This window comes from Cyprinus carpio, chromosome B18, assembly GCF_018340385.1.
Source record: "Cyprinus carpio isolate SPL01 chromosome B18, ASM1834038v1, whole genome shotgun sequence".
In the NCBI taxonomy this organism is placed as follows: domain Eukaryota; kingdom Metazoa; phylum Chordata; class Actinopteri; order Cypriniformes; family Cyprinidae; genus Cyprinus; species Cyprinus carpio.
The window spans coordinates 5167970-5190184 of record NC_056614.1 but is presented as its reverse complement, the minus strand read 5'-3'; the positions used below and the strand labels follow the sequence as shown (position 1 = coordinate 5190184).

At 34.0% G+C, this 22215-nt stretch overlaps 1 protein-coding gene across 3 annotated transcripts in view; it reads left to right on the top strand.

Annotated features, from left to right (window-relative positions):
- Nucleotides 1–19091, top strand: part of nectin1b (nectin cell adhesion molecule 1b) — a 216995-nt gene extending 197904 nt beyond the window's left edge. For 2 of the 3 annotated variants that reach the window (XM_042743597.1, XM_042743596.1), the window contains 2 exons: nt 6695–6879; nt 16144–16279. In XM_042743597.1, coding sequence (XP_042599531.1) covers nt 6695–6835 — 141 coding nt within the window. In that variant the 3' untranslated portion in view covers nt 6836–6879; nt 16144–16279. Of the gene's footprint in view, nt 1–6694; nt 6880–16143 lie in introns of all 3 variants that reach the window. The other variant, XM_042743594.1, reaches the window with a different exon arrangement.
- The last annotated feature ends 3124 nt before the right edge of the window (nt 19092–22215 follow it).

Genomic DNA, 22215 nt, shown 5'->3' with positions numbered 1-22215 from the left:
TACTATTTTTAATAGTGATTACAGGCCAGTCCCCACAATGCCAAAAATGTCAGGTTTTACTATCCTTGTCGGGACATTTGGTCCCCTCAATGTTGCATAAACAAGTACACACACACACACTGGTTTCCATGTTTTATGGGTACATTCCATAGCGATGATGGTTTTTATACTGTATTAACTTCCCTTTACAGTAACCTACCCCTCACACACACACAAAAAAAAGGGAACCACACACACAAAAGGAAATGATTAGGAAAGGCTAACTGGTCTTAAAAAAAATTACACGTGTGACCACCATATGAAATTAATGGGACATATAAAAACTATATGAAAATGCAGAGGGTTTTTTTTCCCCCTTTTTTTTTTCTTCTTCTTTGTTTTCCTTAGGGTATGATATACAGTCAGCCACAGAGAAGTCATTTTTAATAATTTTGAATTATAATCTCAATTCAAAACCTATTAAGTGAGTAATTGTGTCTGAAAATTTTCTTGTAAGCAACCAGGAAATATACAGCCCAATATACATTTATATGGCTTTCTTTATTTCTCCACCCAGATGCCACCAATCTGCCTTCCATTTATTGGATTTTAGACACCTTTATTTTTGGCTTAAACAGTGTATTGAAAAAAAAAATCTCTCTCTCTTTCTCTGATGTTTGTAATATTTAATGTAGAAATTAACAACACATTTTATCATATTGATTCAATTAAATATTGGGTAATAATATTGCCATTATTGCATATATGTTGGGATGTGATTTTTCAAAGTAAACAGTCACAACAGTTTTATTCATATTACATTATTTACACATTTATGAGCACGTAACCCAACCCCTGCCCCTAAACCTACCATTTGTCAATAAAACACCAGATATAACAGGCAGATACAACTACTATCATAATTTACCCCAAAAATTATTAATCTTCCAAGGTAAAATGACTGATTTGTGAGAGGAATAGGTGCGATCACCATCTCTGTCCGCTGTAAAGCTCTTCTTGCGTGCTGCAGTCTGTGTGCAAATTCAAAAATGCTGCCAGAACAAGCCTTACATCAGCTTTGGTTGTGAAATGCTATTGGCTCTTGTATGTCTTGACCGTCTATGACCGACTGCATCATGCTACGAGTATCTTCGAGATTAACGGAGCGGGATCATTTTCAGTGATTAAAACCTTGTTTTACTCTCTTCTTCGCATAAAGACATCGTATGGCTTCAGAATACTTGAAATGCAACACGACTTGTTTGTAATGCATGTTATGTTCAGTTTATACAATAAATGCAATAAATGCCTGTGACTGTACTTATATTTGCCTGATACCTATTTTATATTGTTCTGAAGTGGGTAGGTTTAGGGTGGGGTGGGAATAGGTGCTCCAATTAAAGTGTACATTTATATAAAATTATTTCTATTTATTTATTTATTTGTTTGTTTGTTTGTTTGTTTGTTTATTTATTTATTTATTTATTTATTTATTTATTATTTTATTTTACAAATGCATGCAAACCATTAAACTAAGAAAAACAACTGAAAACAACGGAGGACCTGCATGTTGAAAAATGACTCTAAAGGGGTACCTTGAACGTCAAAAAGCGACGCCAAGTGGTCTTGACCAAGCATCAATATGTGACGAATTGGGAGTGATAACGTGTTGAAATAAATAGTACATAATATAGGTGAATTTCTATTCAGGTAGAATGAAATCTACTAAACTAAACTAAACTAAACTAAACTAAAATAATAAAATAAAATAAAATAAAATAAAATAAAATAAAATAAAATAAAATAAAATAAAATAAAATAAAACAAAACATTAGTTTCATTCACAAAATGTTATGCTTGTTGTCTTTATTCTGTTTTGACCACTGAAGATTACAAGTGTTAACCCCAAGTGAAGAATACCAGAGGGTTAAAGAGCTAAATATATCATAGTCAATATAATTTTCAGTCTTCAACCAATAAGCAACCAACTAGCAATTCACTATCAGCCATGCAAAATGATGTAGCATTGCGGCAATGTGTAATTTTTACAATTCTGTTTGGAGTCTTATAAAGTACTTCACACAGTAACCATGCACATGCACAAAATCAACATTCTAGCCTGTTTAAAGCATACAGTGGCAATGCAGTGCTCTATACCTCCAACTGCAGTGTGTCTTTATGATGCTGAGTTTGTACTAGAAGGACCGTGGAGATGATTATATTATGAAACAGCGGGAAACTATTGCTTGTGGTATGGGGAATAAACAACTATGTGACTGTAGAGACACTCTTCTTATAGCATTGCATGTCTAAAAAAAGATCAGCTGGAATTGCTGTGCTGTATTTAACTTGAACTGTCAAACCCTAATTACACTATAACTATACAACAGTGGATTAACAAGTATTCATATGAAAAAGTGCTGTAAATTCAGTAATATAGGATTCAAAGCACTTGTGCTAGCAAAGAACTATCCTAATTCAGTATTTGTATGATATCTATTTGTAATACTGCAGTGGTACATCAATATACATTGCAGAGAATGAAAACAACACATTAAATTCGGATACATAATGCAATGAAAAACACATTGTCTGTGATGTCAAAGTGACAGTGCAGGTGCTTAAGTTCTTAGTGTTTTGCTAATGAAAAGAGCCGGAGACTATTAAGGAGCTTTCCCGATCCAGAAAGCAGGCTCCCAGAGGGGACACACGCCCCCCAATAGCTGACGTGACTGTAATTAGCTTGACTAGCATGTCCATTGTGTTTGCTGGATTGCGCTTCAATCGTTGAAAAGGGCAGAAGCATTGCAGAAGTGATTGGTGTGTGGTTGAAAAGTCATTTCAGAAGGGGTCTTAAGTAATCAATGTCAAATTTCTTTCTTCCACACACCTCACTTCCCATCAGGGGCCCTACAGTCAGGCTGAAGTAAAACTTCCTGTTTGTTTTTCACAGACTGTGGCTGCATTCTAATTTTCATATTTCTACACACTAAAAATATGGACTGGTTTGGGGAAATTGCATACTTTTTATTGCGAAGTAAGACAGTCTGCCAATATGCCTTTAATGCATAAGATTAACATCTTGATAAATTAACTAACTCATAATTCATTTTTCCTCATCATGTAAAAACTGTCAAAAACTACTATGACTGAATGTCATTGCCTACAATATAGGCAGCTTACGTGAGCTGAAGTATGAGTATAGAAAAAAAAAATATAGTATTTTAAAAATAGTGTTATTTATTTATTCAGTTAATTCTAGTAGTCAAAATTTAAAGTCAAAGTAATTTTTATTTTTTTTTTTTTTTTTTTTTTTTTTTTAGCTGCTTTGTGTTCAGAATACTGTATATGTGACCCTGGACCATAAAACCTGTCATAATTAGCACAGGTATATTTTTAGCAATAGCTAACAACACATTGTATGAAAAAATATCTATAATAATATAATAATAATATAATAATATATATATATATATATATATATTGATTTTTCTTCTATGCCAAAAATCATTGGGATATTAAGTAAAGATCATGTTCCATAAAGATATTTTGTAAATGTAAATATTATAAATATTTCAAAACTTAATTTATTTTCCCAGTGCAAATAGATTTACCAGACTACTGAGTGCAAGTTTAGTGAAGTTTATTATTATTATTATTATTATTATTATTATTATTATTATTATTATTATTATTATTATTATTATTATTATTTGTTTAACTATTACTTTATCTGTATTGATGATAAATACTATAATAGGAATACTGAATCAAGAAATAAGTTTCTGATTAAAGTGTCTTTGTTTATTTATTTATTTATTTCCAGTTATTTTTTTAGTATTATTATGCATTTTATGCATGCATATTTTTAAATGTAACAGTGTGATTATTTATTGCTTTGTTTGTTTAATATAATTGAACAGTTTCAAAGTGGACAATTTAATTTGAAAAATCACCTCAAAATCTACCTCTTCTACAGTGCAGTGGGTTGCGGGTAACATTACCCCAAAGAAAATGCACGGGTGCACACGTTTTTAAAACTATTTTTAACATACTATAAATTCCATTCAACATTGAGCATCAGTACTTTTCTTCAAAAGCTCTTTGAAACACCCTACACAAGGACATTCCTACCACTTTATTATGAACCAAAATGTCACCTTGATTACACAGAACCAAATCTCAAACATAGCTTATGGCCTTCATTTTTAAAATCATTGTTTAGGATGCGCAAACCAGATCCATGTGTTCATAAATGGCAAAATGACATCTTCCAGTTGACAATTACTTGCCCACTACTCTAACAGCCTCGTGGCAGGGACATGTGGAAGAAATTCAGTTGCTCACATTTGTTTGGGCTGACCTTTCAAGTAGCAGAGCCCTTTACAGAACCAAAAAGTACATTCAGAATTCCCTCTGATTTTTGGGGACTCCCTAATCCTCATATCGCAAACTGTACAGTACGGATAGCAGCTAGGCGAATTGGGATGCAGCCCGTGTCTTCCTAAATTGTCTCGAACTCCAGGGCCGGATATCAGGGGTAGGTATAGCATCAGCCTGGCTCTCTGTTCACTTTGTCATCTTAAGCAGAAAGGGCCAGAGAGTCAAGCTCGCCAGCTCTCAGCACTGCACCAAAGGCACAGCACACAAATACCGCAGAGCTCATCTCATCTCCCATTCACAAAGAGCACCGCCTGCAGGAGATACCTCACACTCAACGTCCCTTTGCATTACTATCACCCAGACATCACAAGCAATATCTACAGCATCTGTTTGCATACAATGACACCGGCTTACAAACCTAGTGAATTACAGAAGATTACAAGCCCCTTCTTCCGCCGCAGCATCACTCCGATAGGGAGTTTGTCAGTTGAATCAGAATAAAACAATTATCTGTTAGATGTTATCATGAACTATGGGATATAAAGAGGATAGGGACTGTCAAAGCAGAAGCGAAAATCCTGCTGTGCCAGAAAACGAAGGGAAAGTAATGATAAAGGAAGATGACAGTTTATGCTCCTAGTTTGAATATAAAGTGCCACCACTGAGAGATTATAGAATTCCACCAGAGTGTTCATTAGCTCCTCAGCAGTGATTGGATAATGGCTGTAGAGCCGCCACATTAATGCGGCCTGTGGGTGAAATCCACCGCATTACTCGAAAATTGTGAATTCTTTTATTACAATTCAACGATTTGTGGCCTGAACAAAGCAGATAATGACCTTTTTATGAGATTCAACTTGTCTCATAAACATTTCATGGGCTAAATCATTTCAAAACATTAGCATCTCATCTTATCCTAATGTTTTTGGGTCCCAGATTGCATTGAAGTTTGTCATTTAGTGTGTCCGTTTATTTTGTTTTCATATTATGCTTGTCTTCTTTTATATGCTGTGTGAATGGCTGATTGTTTTGACTGTGGTGCTCTTTTATTATTGTTTTTCAGTGTGTTCTTGATGTATGACATGCATCTTCTACCTTTCTGTCTTTTCCTGCTCATGTCTAAGATTACTTGTCTTCTACATTTGTTATGTATGTTTGTACAGTGGACCCAAAGAGTATGTGGACATTTGACATGCATTTAAAGGAACAGTTGTAAATGTACTCACCCTTTTTTTTAAAGTATATATCAAAACAAGTGCAATTTACTTCAATCCAAGAGAGTATAAACTCAAGCAAAACATAATACAACAGGCTTGTACTTGCAGTGTACTGCAATGTCATTTATACATTGTTTAAATGCATTCACATATTGGGCTGCTGTATGTTAGCTCACAGATTCACATCATTGATTGTCATTTGTTCAACCTTGAGAAGCTGTATTTGAGTCCTTGGCCCTTTTGAGAGCAAGCTCGTGTTTGTTTGTTCTAGCTTGATTGATTTATCGGTTACACGCCAGGCCGTCTGTCTTCATGTGAAAACATCACCACGTCTGTTTTCTGTGTTATCATTATCATGATTCATAATGTCTGTCCATTCATCTCATCTCTGCTCTTCCACGTCACTTCACTGGAGGAGTCTCGTCATATTGCCTGAGCTACATGATTTAACAGCTGCAGAGGCAGAAGGCAGTCATAAAGTCAAGATGGTGATAGCAACACAGAAACAATGAAAGTATCTGTCACTTGTAGAGTCAATACAAATACATTATTGAAGCCTTAAAAATATGAATCATACAATTCAGTGCATACAAATAATTTTTCTGTTGGTTTCACTATCAGCACACAAGCTAAATATGTAAGAGTGAATCTTATAAAACCTTGCAAGAACATCCACGCCATATTTAACGCCAAAGAAATTCAAACCAAAAAAAAAAAGAAGAAGAAGAAAGTGTCAATGCAATGCAAATCCTATTTATACAAAATTGGCTTAGACATTTATTCATTTAGTTAGTTAGTTAGTTCGATATAATAATAATAATAATAATAATAATAATAATAATAATAATAATAATAATAATAATAATAATAATAATAATAAGACTGGACTCCTCAGTGAATTGTTGTATTATTATTATTATTTTATTTTGTTTATTATTATTATTATTATTTTTTTTTTTTTTAACTAACCTGGTGTCTGTGCTCACCGATTGGAGTGACAGCTCTGTTCTCTCTCTTTCTGTTCTCTTCTACGCTCTATCTGACTCGCTGTCTCTCTCACTCATTCTTTTTGAGCTCCACTCCTCATACATCCTCTCCACCTCTCTTATCTCCAGAACTCTGGTCACATGGACTGTGATGTGCAGTATGCGGAACTGGATACTGCAGCTTTGGCTTCCTCTCCCAGCCCACGAAGCTCTGTGCACACTGGCGGGGACCTTGTCGAGTATGCAACCATCCAGCCTAGCTCACACTAACGCATGCCATTGTAGGCCTTTCCCCCTATGACTCTGGCCTCAAGGTACACAGACTGATGCACTCCTATGTTTCTTTTCCTCTGTTCGTCCCTCACTCTCTCTCACTGAGCACTGAATTCCCTCTGTGTTTCCTGTTTGTGTCTTCTTTCTTCTGTTGTTTGCTTTTGCCTTTATCTATGTATCTATCTGCCATCCAAGGCTGCCCTCTAATTGGATACACATTTTGTTATTGTTTAATAAAAATCCCAGTAAATTATAAGTTACCCAGAAATAAGCTACAAATGAATAATTAATAATAATAATAATAATAATAATAATAATAATAATAATAATAATAATAATAATATACTGTACACACACGCACACAAACATTTTGTTATGTAAAATGTAAGTTTTTGCATTGAATAATAAACACCACACAAACAACAAAAACTAAAAAGCACATATGAATGAATGAAACTGTTTTGTTTTTGTATTTAATGCAGTGAAATTCAATATTATATTTTTATATTATATAATTATTATTATATCATTACATATCAATATTAATAACATTCAATACAAAATGAATAACATTCAATACAAAATACTGAACATATAAACACACTATGAACCCATATATGAATGTTTACATTAGATAATTTTAAGCAAATTAACAAAAAGTGTTATACAGTATATTATATGATATCACTATATAATGTACAATATATTAGTGACATTGAGAAAAAACAAAAAAACAAAACAAAAAACACAATACTAAAAAGGCTTACATACTAAGACCCCAAAAAGTATTTCCACAATATATATCATATATATATATATATATATATATATATATATATATATATATATATATATATATATTTAAAGTCTCTTTGCATTAGACATTAAACAAAAAATACAATATTCAAAAACTCTTTTAACTCTTTTGACTCTTTTCTTTTATCTAATGCAACAACATTGAAAACAAACTACTCCACCAGAATAAACCAGTAATTGATACATTTAACAGATTAATTACTGGTTTATTCTGGTCAATTTAGAATAAAACAACATTAATATTTTACTGTCATTATTATTATCATTATTATTATTATTATTATTATTATTATTATTATTAAGAATAATGTAGAACTCATGAATTTCAGTGTCCGAAACAACAAGTCTAGTTATAACAAAAAGTTATAGTCTGTATTGTCATGCATCAGGGCTTGAATCAGGCATGTGTGGTCTAAAGAGTGTGGTTTTACAGCTGAGATTGATTACATTGCTGCAAATGGTTCATATATTATTCAAGAACTTGATTAAGTGAGGAAACCTATGTTTAATGAGGATTCGGAAGAGATATATGAGTGGACATTTGGTTAATTGCAATTGTGGTGGCCATATGTTAGAAATGACTAAATACCAAAGCCTTAAATCATAATACATGAGCTACCATGATAGTGACATGATAACATGTTACTAATGTTTGATGGGGTAGTATACCTAACGTTGATGCGTGTAATTTGCTGTGTTAAAAATAATTCTGTCAATGTTTGACAGTTATATGTGACATTTTAAAAATTTCACGTTATTTGTTTGAACATCTCAACACAGCAACACTGCCTTAACCAATGGTGTGAGAGTGGGATGGGAAAATCTGATATATCAGCCTATTTGGAAATCTGAAAACCTCATTGAAAATAGTAATTTTTCAACAAGTATGCATTAAAATGATCAACAATATAATATAATATAATGTTTCATAGTATTGCCATTTTTTACTATATTTTTGATCAAGCAGAAGATTCCTTTAAAAACATCAAAAATCTTACCGACCCCAGATATTAGAATTGTGGTGTATGTAGTTTTGTTCTTTAACATTTTGCCATTTTGCTCACTCATTAGGTTTTAGAAGGTTCGTTTAATGTTATCTCCACTGTATAAGGTAAACACACAAGAGGGTCCGACTTGTGCCTTTTACGTTCCCAGCGTGCAAGAGATTTCCCATCAGTTCAGAAACTCATCTCTTCTTCTTTTAGATAATAGCAGCCGAGAGGAAGAAGAAAGAAAGAAAGAAAAATGCAGTTCTCAGGGGTAAAGTCTGAATGAGTCAGCCTCACTGTTAAAACAAGCAATTAATATCACAGCGTGGAGTTCTCAGAGGGCCACCGCTGCAAACACTGCTGAGCAGGAACATCGTAAAACAAGAACAAAATAACTCAACAAAAGACTTGACAGCCTTTCTTAGACGAGAATGTAAAGTTTGAGGCAAGGGAGCAAAATCAACAAATGGAATTGCTAAATCATTGTTAGCTGCTACAAAGTGTTTCCACAGAGAGAGAAGTGACACACTGTGGATCATCAAAAAAAAAAAAAAAAAAACACATTTATATATATATAGTATTATCGATACATTTATATGGTAAATTAATTAATTATGATCCTGCCAAAAGTTTAAAAGCATTTCAGATCAAAACATATTATTTTCTTTCTCTAGCATTTAAAGTTTTCATCAGTGTTAAGAAAACAGTATTTTAAACCAAGCATTAAATCAAAGTTTAATATTGCACTATAAACAAATGTCAGGTTCACACAGCATGATGACTGATGCTAGGCGCAGACTGCATGGTGAAAATAATAATTTATTTCTGTTAAAAAAAAAAATCCTTTAGAATAAAATAGTTTTTTCATAGTCAAAGCTCTTTAATATTTTTAAATTCATTTTTTTTTTCATTAAATATTACTAATAAACCAAGAAAAAATGAGAATATATAAACTTATTTTACAATAAAAATTTGAATAATTTTAGTGATTTTTTTTACAGGAAATTTGTGGCACTAAATAATCTCAAATTACATTGAATAATACTGTAGGTCAAATTGACAATTCAATGTTATCCTTTATTCAGCAGAAACATGCTTTCTTTCTATGAAATTAGGCTTATTATGCAGTGCATCTAATCACGAAACTCACAGTGCTGTTTTTACCTGTGTTAGGGAAAGTAGGTGCTAAATGACATTTTGTTTAGAAGACGAAATGTTTGTGTACTTTGTATATTAATAATGGAGGTAGTCATTTATCAAATGATGATTGAATGATGGAGAACAACGTCATAGTATGTCAGATCTCAGTAGTCTGCTGTATTCTCTAAAATCATGCTCTCCGAACTGTGGCATGCAAATTGCTTTTAGCCCTTATATTTAGGGCACGTTTGCACTGGATTTGCATAATTCCTTTAGTGAATTGAGTGCTGAAACTACACAGACTGCGTGCGCTATAAACAATGCCATCAACATTGTTCATAGTGAAAGTGCTTTTAATATAAATTTGGAGCCATGGACTTTCTCTTTTACTTTGTCTGCTGAGGTGCATTTAATTTGTATTTATTTTTTCTAATTACTTAAACGATGCAGTTACATTTGCTTTGAATTGCAATTTCCAAGTGTTTTTATTTCCCATTAGTATGTATTAACATTAATGAGATTCAACAGCATTTGTAATGTCATTCAAGCCCAAATGTGGCCTTTAAAATGTATAATTACCTCTCCAGCTTATTCCTCAAATGTGGCTTTATCCAATTGACCCACATTATCATAATGATTAATGACTGACATTCCAATATCTGTCATTAGAGACCAAACATGTTTTTATCTCTCATCCCATCTGAGCTGTGATGATTTGGAGGATTTAAAGTCTCAGATGGCAGACTTTTTTGCAGGAGATCTTGCAGAAGATTCTGAGTATTGTGCATAGAGCTTTACGGGCTCACTCACTTACGCACATCCCATTGCTTTTTTTTTTTTTTTTTTTCATGATCAAAATGCTAGAGATTGGCAACTTAAAAATAATACACAAAAATAAAATAAAAAATAGCAGGGAGAGAGTTGTATATGTCCCTATAATTAAATTGACTTAATATGTATTATTATGATAAATTAGTTACATCTCATCTTTATTTCCTTCATTAACTTCCTTAACTTCTTGGTCTTTTGCACTTTCGTATAATTTAATTCTCAAAATAATTTTTAGTTTACTTCAGCATATACCAGAATATTGTCATCTATTGTCTGTAAACTTTATTTTCTCTACCCTGTGAGAGGGTGCTTGTCTTAGTGTTGGTTTTGCCTGTTTAAACATGCACCGCAGTGACCTTTCCAGGCAGAGTGGGCGGTAATAAACCTGCCAGCGGAGAGTGACTTGAATATGGGTGAATATGTAAGATCCAGTGGGTAATCCAGGGTGGCGATGTGTCCTTGCTATAGAGCCGGAGAACAGATGTTCTTAGATTGCTAATGATAACACTAAGTTAATTGCTTAGGTGTTATACTGTGGTTCAGTGAGATGGTGGGTGCATACTGTAAAACTGCGCTGTCAAAAAGTGATGAAGTTTCTTTTGGAATTTGCAGAGATGATGATCCACACATTCCTGTTACGTAATTCATGGCTTTGGAACTGTGTTTGTCATAATATGCAGTGGAATTTCTACAAGATCTGAAATGCTGGTTATGCACACACACCATAGTTAATGTGAAAATCATGTTTTCATGGTAAATAGCTATGACGATCCATGTGGATTTAATTTTTCTTTAGCTCCTCTATTATCATATACCAAAACAATTTTTCTCAGAAGATTTCCCAATAAGTCACAAGAGATTTGAGAGCAGCGGAATCATTTATCAAAATATTTCAACATATTTTCATCATGTTCGCTTTTTAAAAACAGATGTGAGGATTAATTTTGCAGATATCCAGAAATATCTCTTGCCTTCGTAGGTTACATAAAAAAGAATAAAATGAAGAAACTTACAGTTTTCCTTTCTCTTTGGAGTGTTACAAGCTGTTCGTGTATAGATAAGATCCCTAAAGTTGCAAAGACTAAAGTCTCAAACCCAAAGAGATATTCTTTATGAAAGTTAAGACTCGTCCACGCCCTCCTAAAACACCTCGTTCAAACACACCCCCACATGTCTACGTCACTGTGTAGGAAAAAAAACAAACAAACAAAAAAACACTCTATTATGCTTTCCAGACCAGTAGTTACGCATGCAATTTTTCCACAAATAAACAGCATAAACACATAAAATGTTTTCCATTTTTAGTTAAAAAATGGTGTTGTGTAAATGCCCCCTAAAAGTGAGGAGAGACACATGCACAGCTGCCTCTGCTAACATTTTCAAAATATCACAGAGACTAAACCCAGTCCACATTTAGTCACTTTCTATGGCCTTAAGTCTTTGAGAAAACCCATTATAAGCTCCTGGTTTTTATAAAGTGCTTTTCCTGATACATCTTCACAGAATAAGCCAAAGGATATACAGCATTAAGCTATGGCTTGAACATGTTTTCAAATTGGCTGTACAGTGTCTTATAGTGGATTCAATACAACCGTTCATAGTCAGGGCATAGTCCTCTTTTCAGACCAGTCAAAGGAAAAATAGAGGCATGTTTTACATTGTCAAAGGAGCACTCAAACGACTGACAGATAAACTCTGGTTTCCACCTTTTTTAAATGAGGTAAAAAAATAAAAAAAAGGTCAATTTCAATCAGTACATATTATTAAAAAGCATTTTCAATCAGCATTGTAACTGGCTTTATGTAGAGCCACTAGAGAGGCCAGAAGGTCAACGTCCTTGTCTGAAGATAGTGAAATAATTGCTTTGGCAAATTCCAAAGTTCTGGAACGTGGCAATGCTCTGATGAGGGAATCATTACATTGTCAAAGGAGATAAAAGAAGCCTATTTAGGTCAAATTCCCCAAGGTGGACTATCAGCGAGAACCCTGCTCGCCTACCTCACTACTGAAGGTATTGGAAAAAGAAAGAAAGAAAAGGACTTCTTATTCGGCCAGTGATTTTCATTTAGATTAGTGCTGCATTTTATGCAGGAATGAAGTGTCTCTCTGAATCTCACACTGTCTGTGAGGCAGGTGCTGTCAAAATGGTTCACCTCCTCCATCTGTAGACATTTTATTACTTGCGTTTTTTAAGAAAACACAGTTTTTTTTTTTTTTTTTCTCCTCCAATGGAAGCAGCTGTTTTTGTGTCTGTGCATTTGTATAGCAATACCAGAGTTCAAACAAACACTTCAAATCGAGGTTTAGTTATGCAGTGTTTGGTAGCTTATTAGTTCAGCTAACATTAAAGCTTCAACATTTTTCTCTGTTTAATTTCCCCGAGGCAGCAAATGAACCCCTTAGTTCTTATCTCTGCACTGTAAATGGGTATAAACATCATTTTTATTCCTCAGACCCATTTTTTTTCTGTTTTATTGATTTATTATATTTATTTTTTGTAAACAGAAGGGCTATAGAATCAGTTTCCCCTAAATTAATTCCAATTAAAATAAAAAAAAACAAAAAAATAAAAAAATCCCTCTAATTAAAAATATACACAACTAACTTAGTTTGTACTTACACTTATAACTAATTATGTACTTTTTTTTATTATTATTTGTTGTTTTAATAAATATTTCAGGGGTCATCTGTGCCTTGCATGATGTACATTAAAACTTCTGTTACAATCAGCAGGCAAACCTCTTTCAATGAAGACACAAAAAAACAAAAAACATAAAAAATAAAAAAAAAAAAATTAATACACAAAAATACAAAAGAATAAAAAAAAATACTAAAGATTAAAAAAAAAGTGTTTAAGTTCATTGCATTTATTTAAACCACCCTCTCCTCTTTTTCCTCCACTCATGTTTAGTTTTGTTTTACCTACAGATTTAACGAGCAAGACAGATATTCATAATCAAATAGTATTGTCTAATAGCTACAGGGTTAATATGCCTGGGGAAACAGTCTTTTTGTGCATGTCCAAGCTGCTTTTTTCCTTAAAATGAAAGTAAATGGTGATCACAGCCCTTCCTTGTTCCCAGCATTAAATATGTTTTATGTTCCATGCAAGCAGAAAAGCCGTAAGGCTTTGGAACACTGGAACAACATGAGAGTCAGTAAGCAATAACACTGTGTAGATTCTTGATTTAACTATTCTTTTAAGTTCAGTTCTCCCCTGCTGGGTGCATCTTATGCATTATCAAACAAATGATAATAGGGGAGTCTGAGGCCAAGCAGCTTGTTGTTCTTTACAGAACTGAAGCCAGTGAATATATTTGTCACTGCTGAGAAAACATAAAGATTTTTAACTGTCTGAAACGTTATGCCCCAGATCAGTTGAAGTGCTTGTGCATCTAACTGTAATAGCTGTAATGATGGCTTTCTGTTCTTTGGAAAACTAAGTTTTTAGTTATATTTAGTTATGTTTTATTTAATCAAGAACATCTTGAGTAAATATCATCTTAGTGATTTAAAGGGTAATTTTCTTTATGTAGTTTCCAAGCTCTTTGTCCAGAGATCCATGCTACTCAATCTTACATATTCTTGCAACATAAAATAACTATGACACAATCCTGTTTCATCTGATAGATGTCTTTATGTGCACACAAAGATGTCTGTGACATCTGATGAATGTGTGAACAGATTCCTTCACACATCCATCTGTCCATTTCCGCTCTGAATTCTGGTTCCACCTGTCATCTCAACCTTGTCTGTCCAGCTTGCATCTTTCACTGTCAGCTGTGAGAAAAGAAGATGGCCCAGGGGTGAGCCCTGAGGTACATTGTTCAGTGTTTATTTTGAAATTGTTGCTCCTTCCGTTACTATACTGCTCACAGATTGGGAATCATCATTGTCGTAGACGTAAAGATGCTTGGGGACTCTGCGTAAGTCACCTTTCCATTCCACTTTTATTGTACTCTTTCTCTCTGACCCAATTTACACCTGGTGTTAACATTTGTCAAATCACAATTGGTTTGTACTAAATGCAGGTATAAACGGGGTCCAAAACATTTTGTGATCCAGTCACTCACCATGCTAATACAGTCCATTTTGATTTCACTGTTCTCAATATCAGGTGTAAATATGGCCTCTCTCTCTGTTTCTCTCTGTCTCAATCACTTTCTCCTTACTGCATTCTTCATTTCACTTTACATTATGTTGTATTCCAATCCTTTTTTTCTTGTCATCTCTGTAACTCCTGGCTTTAACAAGCAATTACCAAGTACTTCATGGAGGAAGCTAAGTTTAGAATGGGCATGATCAACACATAAGAGTGTTTTCCAGGATGGTTCAACAATTATGGACTTTTGTGAAGGGTTGTCAAGTTGTATTAGAATTGACTACCTGCCTCACTGATCATCAAGCTAAGAAGATGTGTATTATTTCCAGTATAACTGTACATATGAACAAGCTGTTTGTGTCAGAATATTGTGTTTCCATTCTACACTGGACTTACTGTAGCATTAGTGGCATCAGGCACGGGAACTGTGTGTAAAATCTATTAAGCAGTATAGTGGTGGGAGATATAGCTAATATTTCAGCTTTTGATGTGTTTCCTACAGGTATATTCATATATTTTTTTATATGTGGTTGTATTTTATTTTTTTTCTTGAGACTCTTTCTTGAGTAGTATTTTGCTTTTGACTTTACACTCACACAGTCACAAGACGTGGAAGAATCATATAACAAATCTAATGACATGCATCAGTTACACACCTTCAAGTCTTTCCAACACCATAAAACTTCCATTCATCTTTGAAACACAAGTGAAAATATGTTTTAATAAAAACCTGAGAGATACTTCAAGAGTCATTCACAAAGTGATTGTAAAAATAATTCACTTGATGAACACATATAGAGTACATCAAATATGGTAAACAAAGCTCTACGCATGTGCTTCACAAAATAATGTTTATGTATATTTGATGTGCTCTATAAAATGTGCGTTGAGCGATGTTTTTATATGAATAAAAGCCTAAATTTAATCTGTTCATAATATATAAAATATATAAAGAAATAGTGTCTCTTTAGAAGACTTGGATTAAACTGCTCAGTTCATTTGGATTACTCTGACAATGTATTTATGAACTTTTTAAAGCATTAAATTTGGACCTTCAATAAAACCTCTCAGATTAAATTATATATATATATATATATATATAAATTATATATATTCATGAATTTGTTACACACATAACTTGCTGGATATTGTTTAATTGTGCTTTAAGGTAATTTCACATGACCCACATCAGTGAAAAAAGAGAAAAAAAAATAAAATATAAAATGTTGCAGATAATCTTAGTTTATTTATTTGCATAGAATATGTATTTGTTTTTAAATACTATGATTATTCTTTGAACGGCGTGATCTGATTTGTGTCATACAACTTGAATTCGGTGGGTTGTATAAGAATCATGTAAAAGGCCTTTACAGTGTAATTTATCATTGTGTATTCCACTGGTTGCTCAAATTTTCTTGTTTCCGCAGAACTCTGGGAACGAAGAGCTACCGAACCCAGCTGACTATGTGAGCTGCCATCATCCAGGCAACCACGAACAATTTATTGAACCTCCACCTCCTTCTGCCTACCCCCCTGTTACCTTCCTGCCCCAGAAACCTTACAGCCAGCACCCTACTAATACCCCCATGTACACCTTCCAGCCCAACGCGGCCCCACCCGCCCCCCGACCCCCATTTAACTACCCCAAAGAGCAATCCGTCTAGATCCATGGCTGTCCGAGCGGGAAGACGCCCCATCTCCTCATACAGGATAGCCATTACGCGTCACACCTGGAGAGAACAACACTTCCTTTCTCATTACTGTTGTCCTGCGCTGGCCACATCAGGATGCGGGCGTTCTCCCGGAACAATGAATAAAAGTGTCAGTAGTTTGTGGACCTGAAACCGTGTGTTGTGCACTGCATGTTTCACTATGAGGCTGTGGTTAGGACCCCTAGTCTTGTGCTGTAAATATAGAAACACCGCACCACAACTCTACACCCTCCCTCCCCTCACAACAGCACACCTCACTTCTCCTGAACACAGGGTATCAGCCTTCGCTCTGCCTAAACCTCTCTTAGATCTTCCCCTCCTTTATTTTAATTCTGCCAAGTGTCTGACCATTGACAGTGTTTCAAGAAATTGTCACCCAAAAGGGAACATTCGGTCATTATTTATGCACTCTCATGTGATTTCAAAGCGTATGCTGATATTTTATTTCTAGAGCATAGAAGATGATTTTTTAAATAACCTTCTCGCAGCTCTTTTCCGAGAAATGGTTCAAGGTAATTATGTCTGTCAGATTCCAAAAAGGACACTTTAATAAATAAAGTTTCTTTATTGGCATCAGTTGTTACATGATGAATATTTAACATCTATAGAACCCTTCCATTCCACAAAAGCTTTTTAAGTGAAAAGAGGTTCTTCCGATTTTTAAATGTTCGTCAAACTAAGTAAAAGTGGCTCTCTTAAGGAATGTTCACTGAAAAGTTCTTTGGGAACCAAAAACGATTATTCTGTAGCATTGCTGTGAAAACCGATTTTGCGGTGTATGGAAAATAACTGCTTGAATGATATTTAAGAGTTCTTTTTTTGTGTGTTCCTGTTAAAAAATAACCTCATACAGATTTGCAATTGCATGAGGCCGAGTAGGTAATGACAGAACTGTTTCTTTGTCATTGTGTCACCATTTTGCTTTCTTTTTTCTTTTTTTTTCTCTTTCAGTGAGTTTTGTTTTATCGATTGTTACACATTTGTGTATTGCTCTTTTATTCTTCAGATTATATTTGCTTGCTTCTTGTTGTACATGTTTGAGTTAAGTGACTGTTAAAATGTAACATTTTATTTGTCTATTGACATTTTGTCAAAATTACGACATGGCACAACATCCCAACAGTGATTCTGCTGAAACAGCATTATATGGGTAAATTGGCAGTGCCCATTTTTCTCAAAGGTATCCAAATAGTACCAACTATCAATAAAATATTTAGTCATTATAATCTAAAATGTGAATGTTCCCTCTGCTCTACATGAGAAAAAATTAAAGGGCTCTATTTCACTTCCTCTCATAAGATATCATCCTGTGTCACAAGTGAAACATTTCATTTTTGATGGCATAAACACTTTCATCTCGTTTTGCTTGTAGTTACCAAAGAAATAGAGCATTCCATATTTGTTTCCACACAAATGTTTACATTTGGTATTATCAAAGATTTAGTGAGATAAGCTGATACTTTTCATCAGGAAACTCATTCATGTTTCAAGCGATCCAGATAATCGTAACTCTCATGTATCAATTTATTTATTTGAAATCTTGTTAAAAGATAATGTTTTATTTCTGTTGCTGCTGTATTCATAAGTGTAGGTTGTCCTTGAAAATGCATGTGTTTCTATACAGTTTCATTGTCATCATCTCTTTTTGTTAAACCTACTATTAATGTTCCATTTTGTTTCACTGGTTGACATACACAAAACCTTTTCAGGGACAATCCACAACTTTTTTCCTCATTAAGCTATTTTTGAAAGAAAAGCATATGTTGATGTATTTTTTTAGAGAATGATCCTCAGAATGCGCTTACCGTCTAAAACATATTCAATGTCCTATTCAGTCCTGAACCCTTACAAAGAGCCAATACAAATCACTGCTGCCCTCTTTACAACCTCAACCAGACCTCTTCAAAGAATGAGATCATCTAACAAGAATGACGCTCATGTTGTTAAGCCATGTCAAATGTACATGCTGAAAAAGAAAAAAAAAAATGTGCTCAATGTTTGTGGTCAATGTGAAAGTTACAAGTAATAAAAGACGAACCCTTAGAGTTGTTCAGGACTGGTTAAAAAAAAAAAAAAATTATTTTTGCAGTGGTTTATGGGATAGGTTACAATATGTGAAGCTACCTACTCTGCACACCTTTATGTCTGGCATTGATTTGTATGTGTGTACTAGTGTAGCATTAGACTCATCTGTGGTTCCTGGGTCACATTGCTGGATAGAAATACCTGTCCCCATGTCACATATTTTGGATTATTGCTGCCACATGTATTATTATTATTATTATTATTATTATTATTATTATTATTATTCAACACTGAACAATGCATCCTTTGCCCCTGGTTGATTTTCTTTGTTGTCCTACTGCCTCGGATAATTTGAAATTGTAAAGTTTTTCTTTTCTTCTGAAATTGCAATATTATTTTACTTCATTTCTATGTTTGCAGTCCTGCTGAGTTTGTTTTTTACACGTGAGCTGTAGGTTTTTGTTAATATTTTCTAACACATACGATGTATACATTATATCTTCATGTTTGTAAAGGAAAATCATTGCCCGAGTCATTGTGAACACATGAACTCAATCAATGTATGTCACTGCAAGTTATTCTTCCATATGTGAAGTATTATGACTTTTTTGTCTTTTTTTTTTTTTTTTTTTTTTTTTTTTTTTTTTTTTACATGGGGATTATGTTTGGTGTAAAAATTAACTTCATGTACCAGATGTGTGAAACAAAACTCATGCAGATGAAAATTAAACTTCACAGAATCTGAAAAGGAAAAAAAAAAGTGTTTTGAAATATATTTATTGCAATCGAGCATCTCTGAAACTGAACTGTATTTTGCTAAATTGCAAGCTTTATGTGCTAAACTACATATTTTTTAAATCAATTAGTTGCCATAACAGCTAGTTGACTAAAAGTCTTGAAACTATGTTGGTTCTTTGTTCACCTGACTTTGAAAAGAGCTCGATGGAACCTGGCAACTGTTTAAAAGCAGAGCTATTTTTAACTTTCACAGCATTTTATTAAAAAAAAAAAAAAAAAAAAAAAAAAAAACAGCAGTATTAAACTAAGTATGTATTGAACGTTCTTGAATGTCTTGTAAGGACTTCTGGGAACACTTCTGCATAATGACTCTTGGAAATACTTTTTTTAAATGGTTCAGTGAAATGAGATGTCTAAATAAACTGATTTACTAAAATAAATTAGACTTGAGAGAGAGAGCATTTTAGGGTCATGTTTCTAAGATCGCCTTAACTTGCATCTTCAGTTATTCTACACTGAAGCAATGCTTGTTTTCCAAACCAGCACACAGATCCCATGATTAAGTGGAACTTAAGTGCATCATTAGAGAGCTGTGATATCCAAATAAGCTGAACAAAGCTTAAACGTTTGCCAATAGCCTGGTTCTAAGCCTGTATTTTCAAGAGTTTGTCTCCATGACATAAAAATACTATTTATTTGAATATTTAGTTGGAAATACTTCTTAAAATATCCAGATTAGACAACAATGTTTTAATATAATGTTATTATATGTTGAAAACAGCTGAGCTAATCACACTGCTTCACTACATTGACTTATTCTCTAGTCTCTCAACACTGGTTTATTCTCATGTGTGTGTTACCAGAACAGCCAATACTCTCAGACGAAAATTGATTTTCCTTCATGACATCTGCGTAACCCAAAGTTCTCCTGGAAAAGTAATAGTCTATATTAGAATGCTAGTGTACATCAGTACTCTGATCAGTGGTATAAGGAGACTTTGAACTTTGCTTTGACGTAACCTGTAGCCGATACACTTGCAACAACATGTCTAAAAAAATATATTTTGGACAGAAGAGCATCATTCAGATTTTATAGCTCACAAGGCATTCATTTTCATTTGATTGGGAAGGCAGGATGATTTTCTCCATGACTGTGATATGCTATTAAATCCATCACAAAGCTGTTTTTTCCCCCGTGTCCACTAGAGCGGCAGGCATTGCCAGATATTTTCTCTGTCTGATTGGGCATTTGGTGGTAGTGCTAAATCCCACGCTGTTGAAATTGTTTCCTGTCCCAAATGGCCTGTCCTGTTATGGCACTTTTTGACAGCTGACAGTTGTGTTTTATGCATACTGATCCAAAGTATTTATTCACAATTGTCAGTTTCGGAAGGTTCAGGACTGGGGAAACCAACTGTAGTAATCAACCACTGAAAAACACAAGTAATCAAAATATACTGAAGGGGAAGTGCCTCCCTCAGTTTACATCCGTCCAAAAAAATTGGAGATTTGTTGCTTTAAAGCAGTGGTTCCCAATCCTGGTCCTGGAGAACCCCCAACACTGCACATTTTAGATGTCTCCCTATTTAAACACACCCGATTCAACTCATCAGCTCATTAGTGAAGACTCCAAGACCTCAAATGTGTGTGTCAGATAAGAGAGACACCAAAAGCATGCAGACATATTACCCAAAAATGAACACTCATAACTTACATGTAAAGTAGGACTTTCTACCAAAAATATAATAACAAAACAAAACACACATGTAAAGTAGGACTTTCTAATGTGGAACACACACACACACACAATTATACACAAATGGGGTCAGATGTTGTCTTTGATCCCACTGACCATCATGGATAACACCAATTAAAACATTCTTCAAAATATTGAATCAAAACATTGACGTTTAATTACTGCTTCTCTGATGGCTTGTTTGACTGTGTGTCCAAAGCAGGTAAGCCTCCAAGGTTAGCAAAAAGAGTGTAACTGCAGTTTAACATTTACTTTTGTCAGAAATGTGTAGGAAAGCTTATCATTTAGTCAACTGATAGCATAGGTTCTAACATTTGTATTAAATTGATACATTTTTAGAGCTAAAAATATGCAAGAGAAGTCTTTTATATTAGAAGTCGTGTAATTTTGCAACAGGATTCAGTTTAATGCACTTTATTTCTATTGTAGAGACCTTATGTAGCTCCGCCCCTTTTCAGTGTTGCACTAATTGTCTCCCTTTTGTTGGCTATTTGTGACGTTCGACTCGGTGCTGTTTATGTCCTCAGACTGGGGATTATTCGTTTCTGTAGCGACAGTCAACAAACTGAACCCACGTGAAAGAATGTTACTGGCATGCATTAATTGCAAATGCATTTTTATTACACTTTATAATTGTTTCTTTAGATTGTTATTACATGGATAGCCTAGATATCTAACTCTGTGCTGCATGTCTTTCATTTATGTTCACATTAATTTTGTATAAAGACATCTACATTGGAAAAAGACAATTACATGATTTTAAAACATAACTATAATTTTTAATTACATTTTACTATTGGAAGCACTGCCATTTTTATCTGGCTCCGTGTGAGGTGCAGCGGACACGTGGTACAAGCCGTAGCTCTCAGAAAACTCCCAGTTGACAAGTTTTAATGTAATTCTATGAGGACGTGAGCACTTTTTTCAAGTTGGTATCTCCTAATTACAGTAATTACAATATGGCGTGAACACACCTTTTCCACAGCATTAAGATAAGTACGTACAAAACAAATTTATGAACTGCTCATTTTAAAATCATCCCGCTCTACTGACGTTTGCTATGACATCCACTTCAGACATTACAATTCATTTAAATAAGTAAATATACAGTTTGAATTAGTTTACAACAATAAGTAGCCTGAATCCACTTCACCAGCTAATTAGACTACTCTTCAACAGTGATGCTATAGAGCTACAGCAAAAACGGAAGATCAAAGACAAAATTCTAAAGACGGCTGCATATTTGACTGTTGCACAACTCTGAAAGA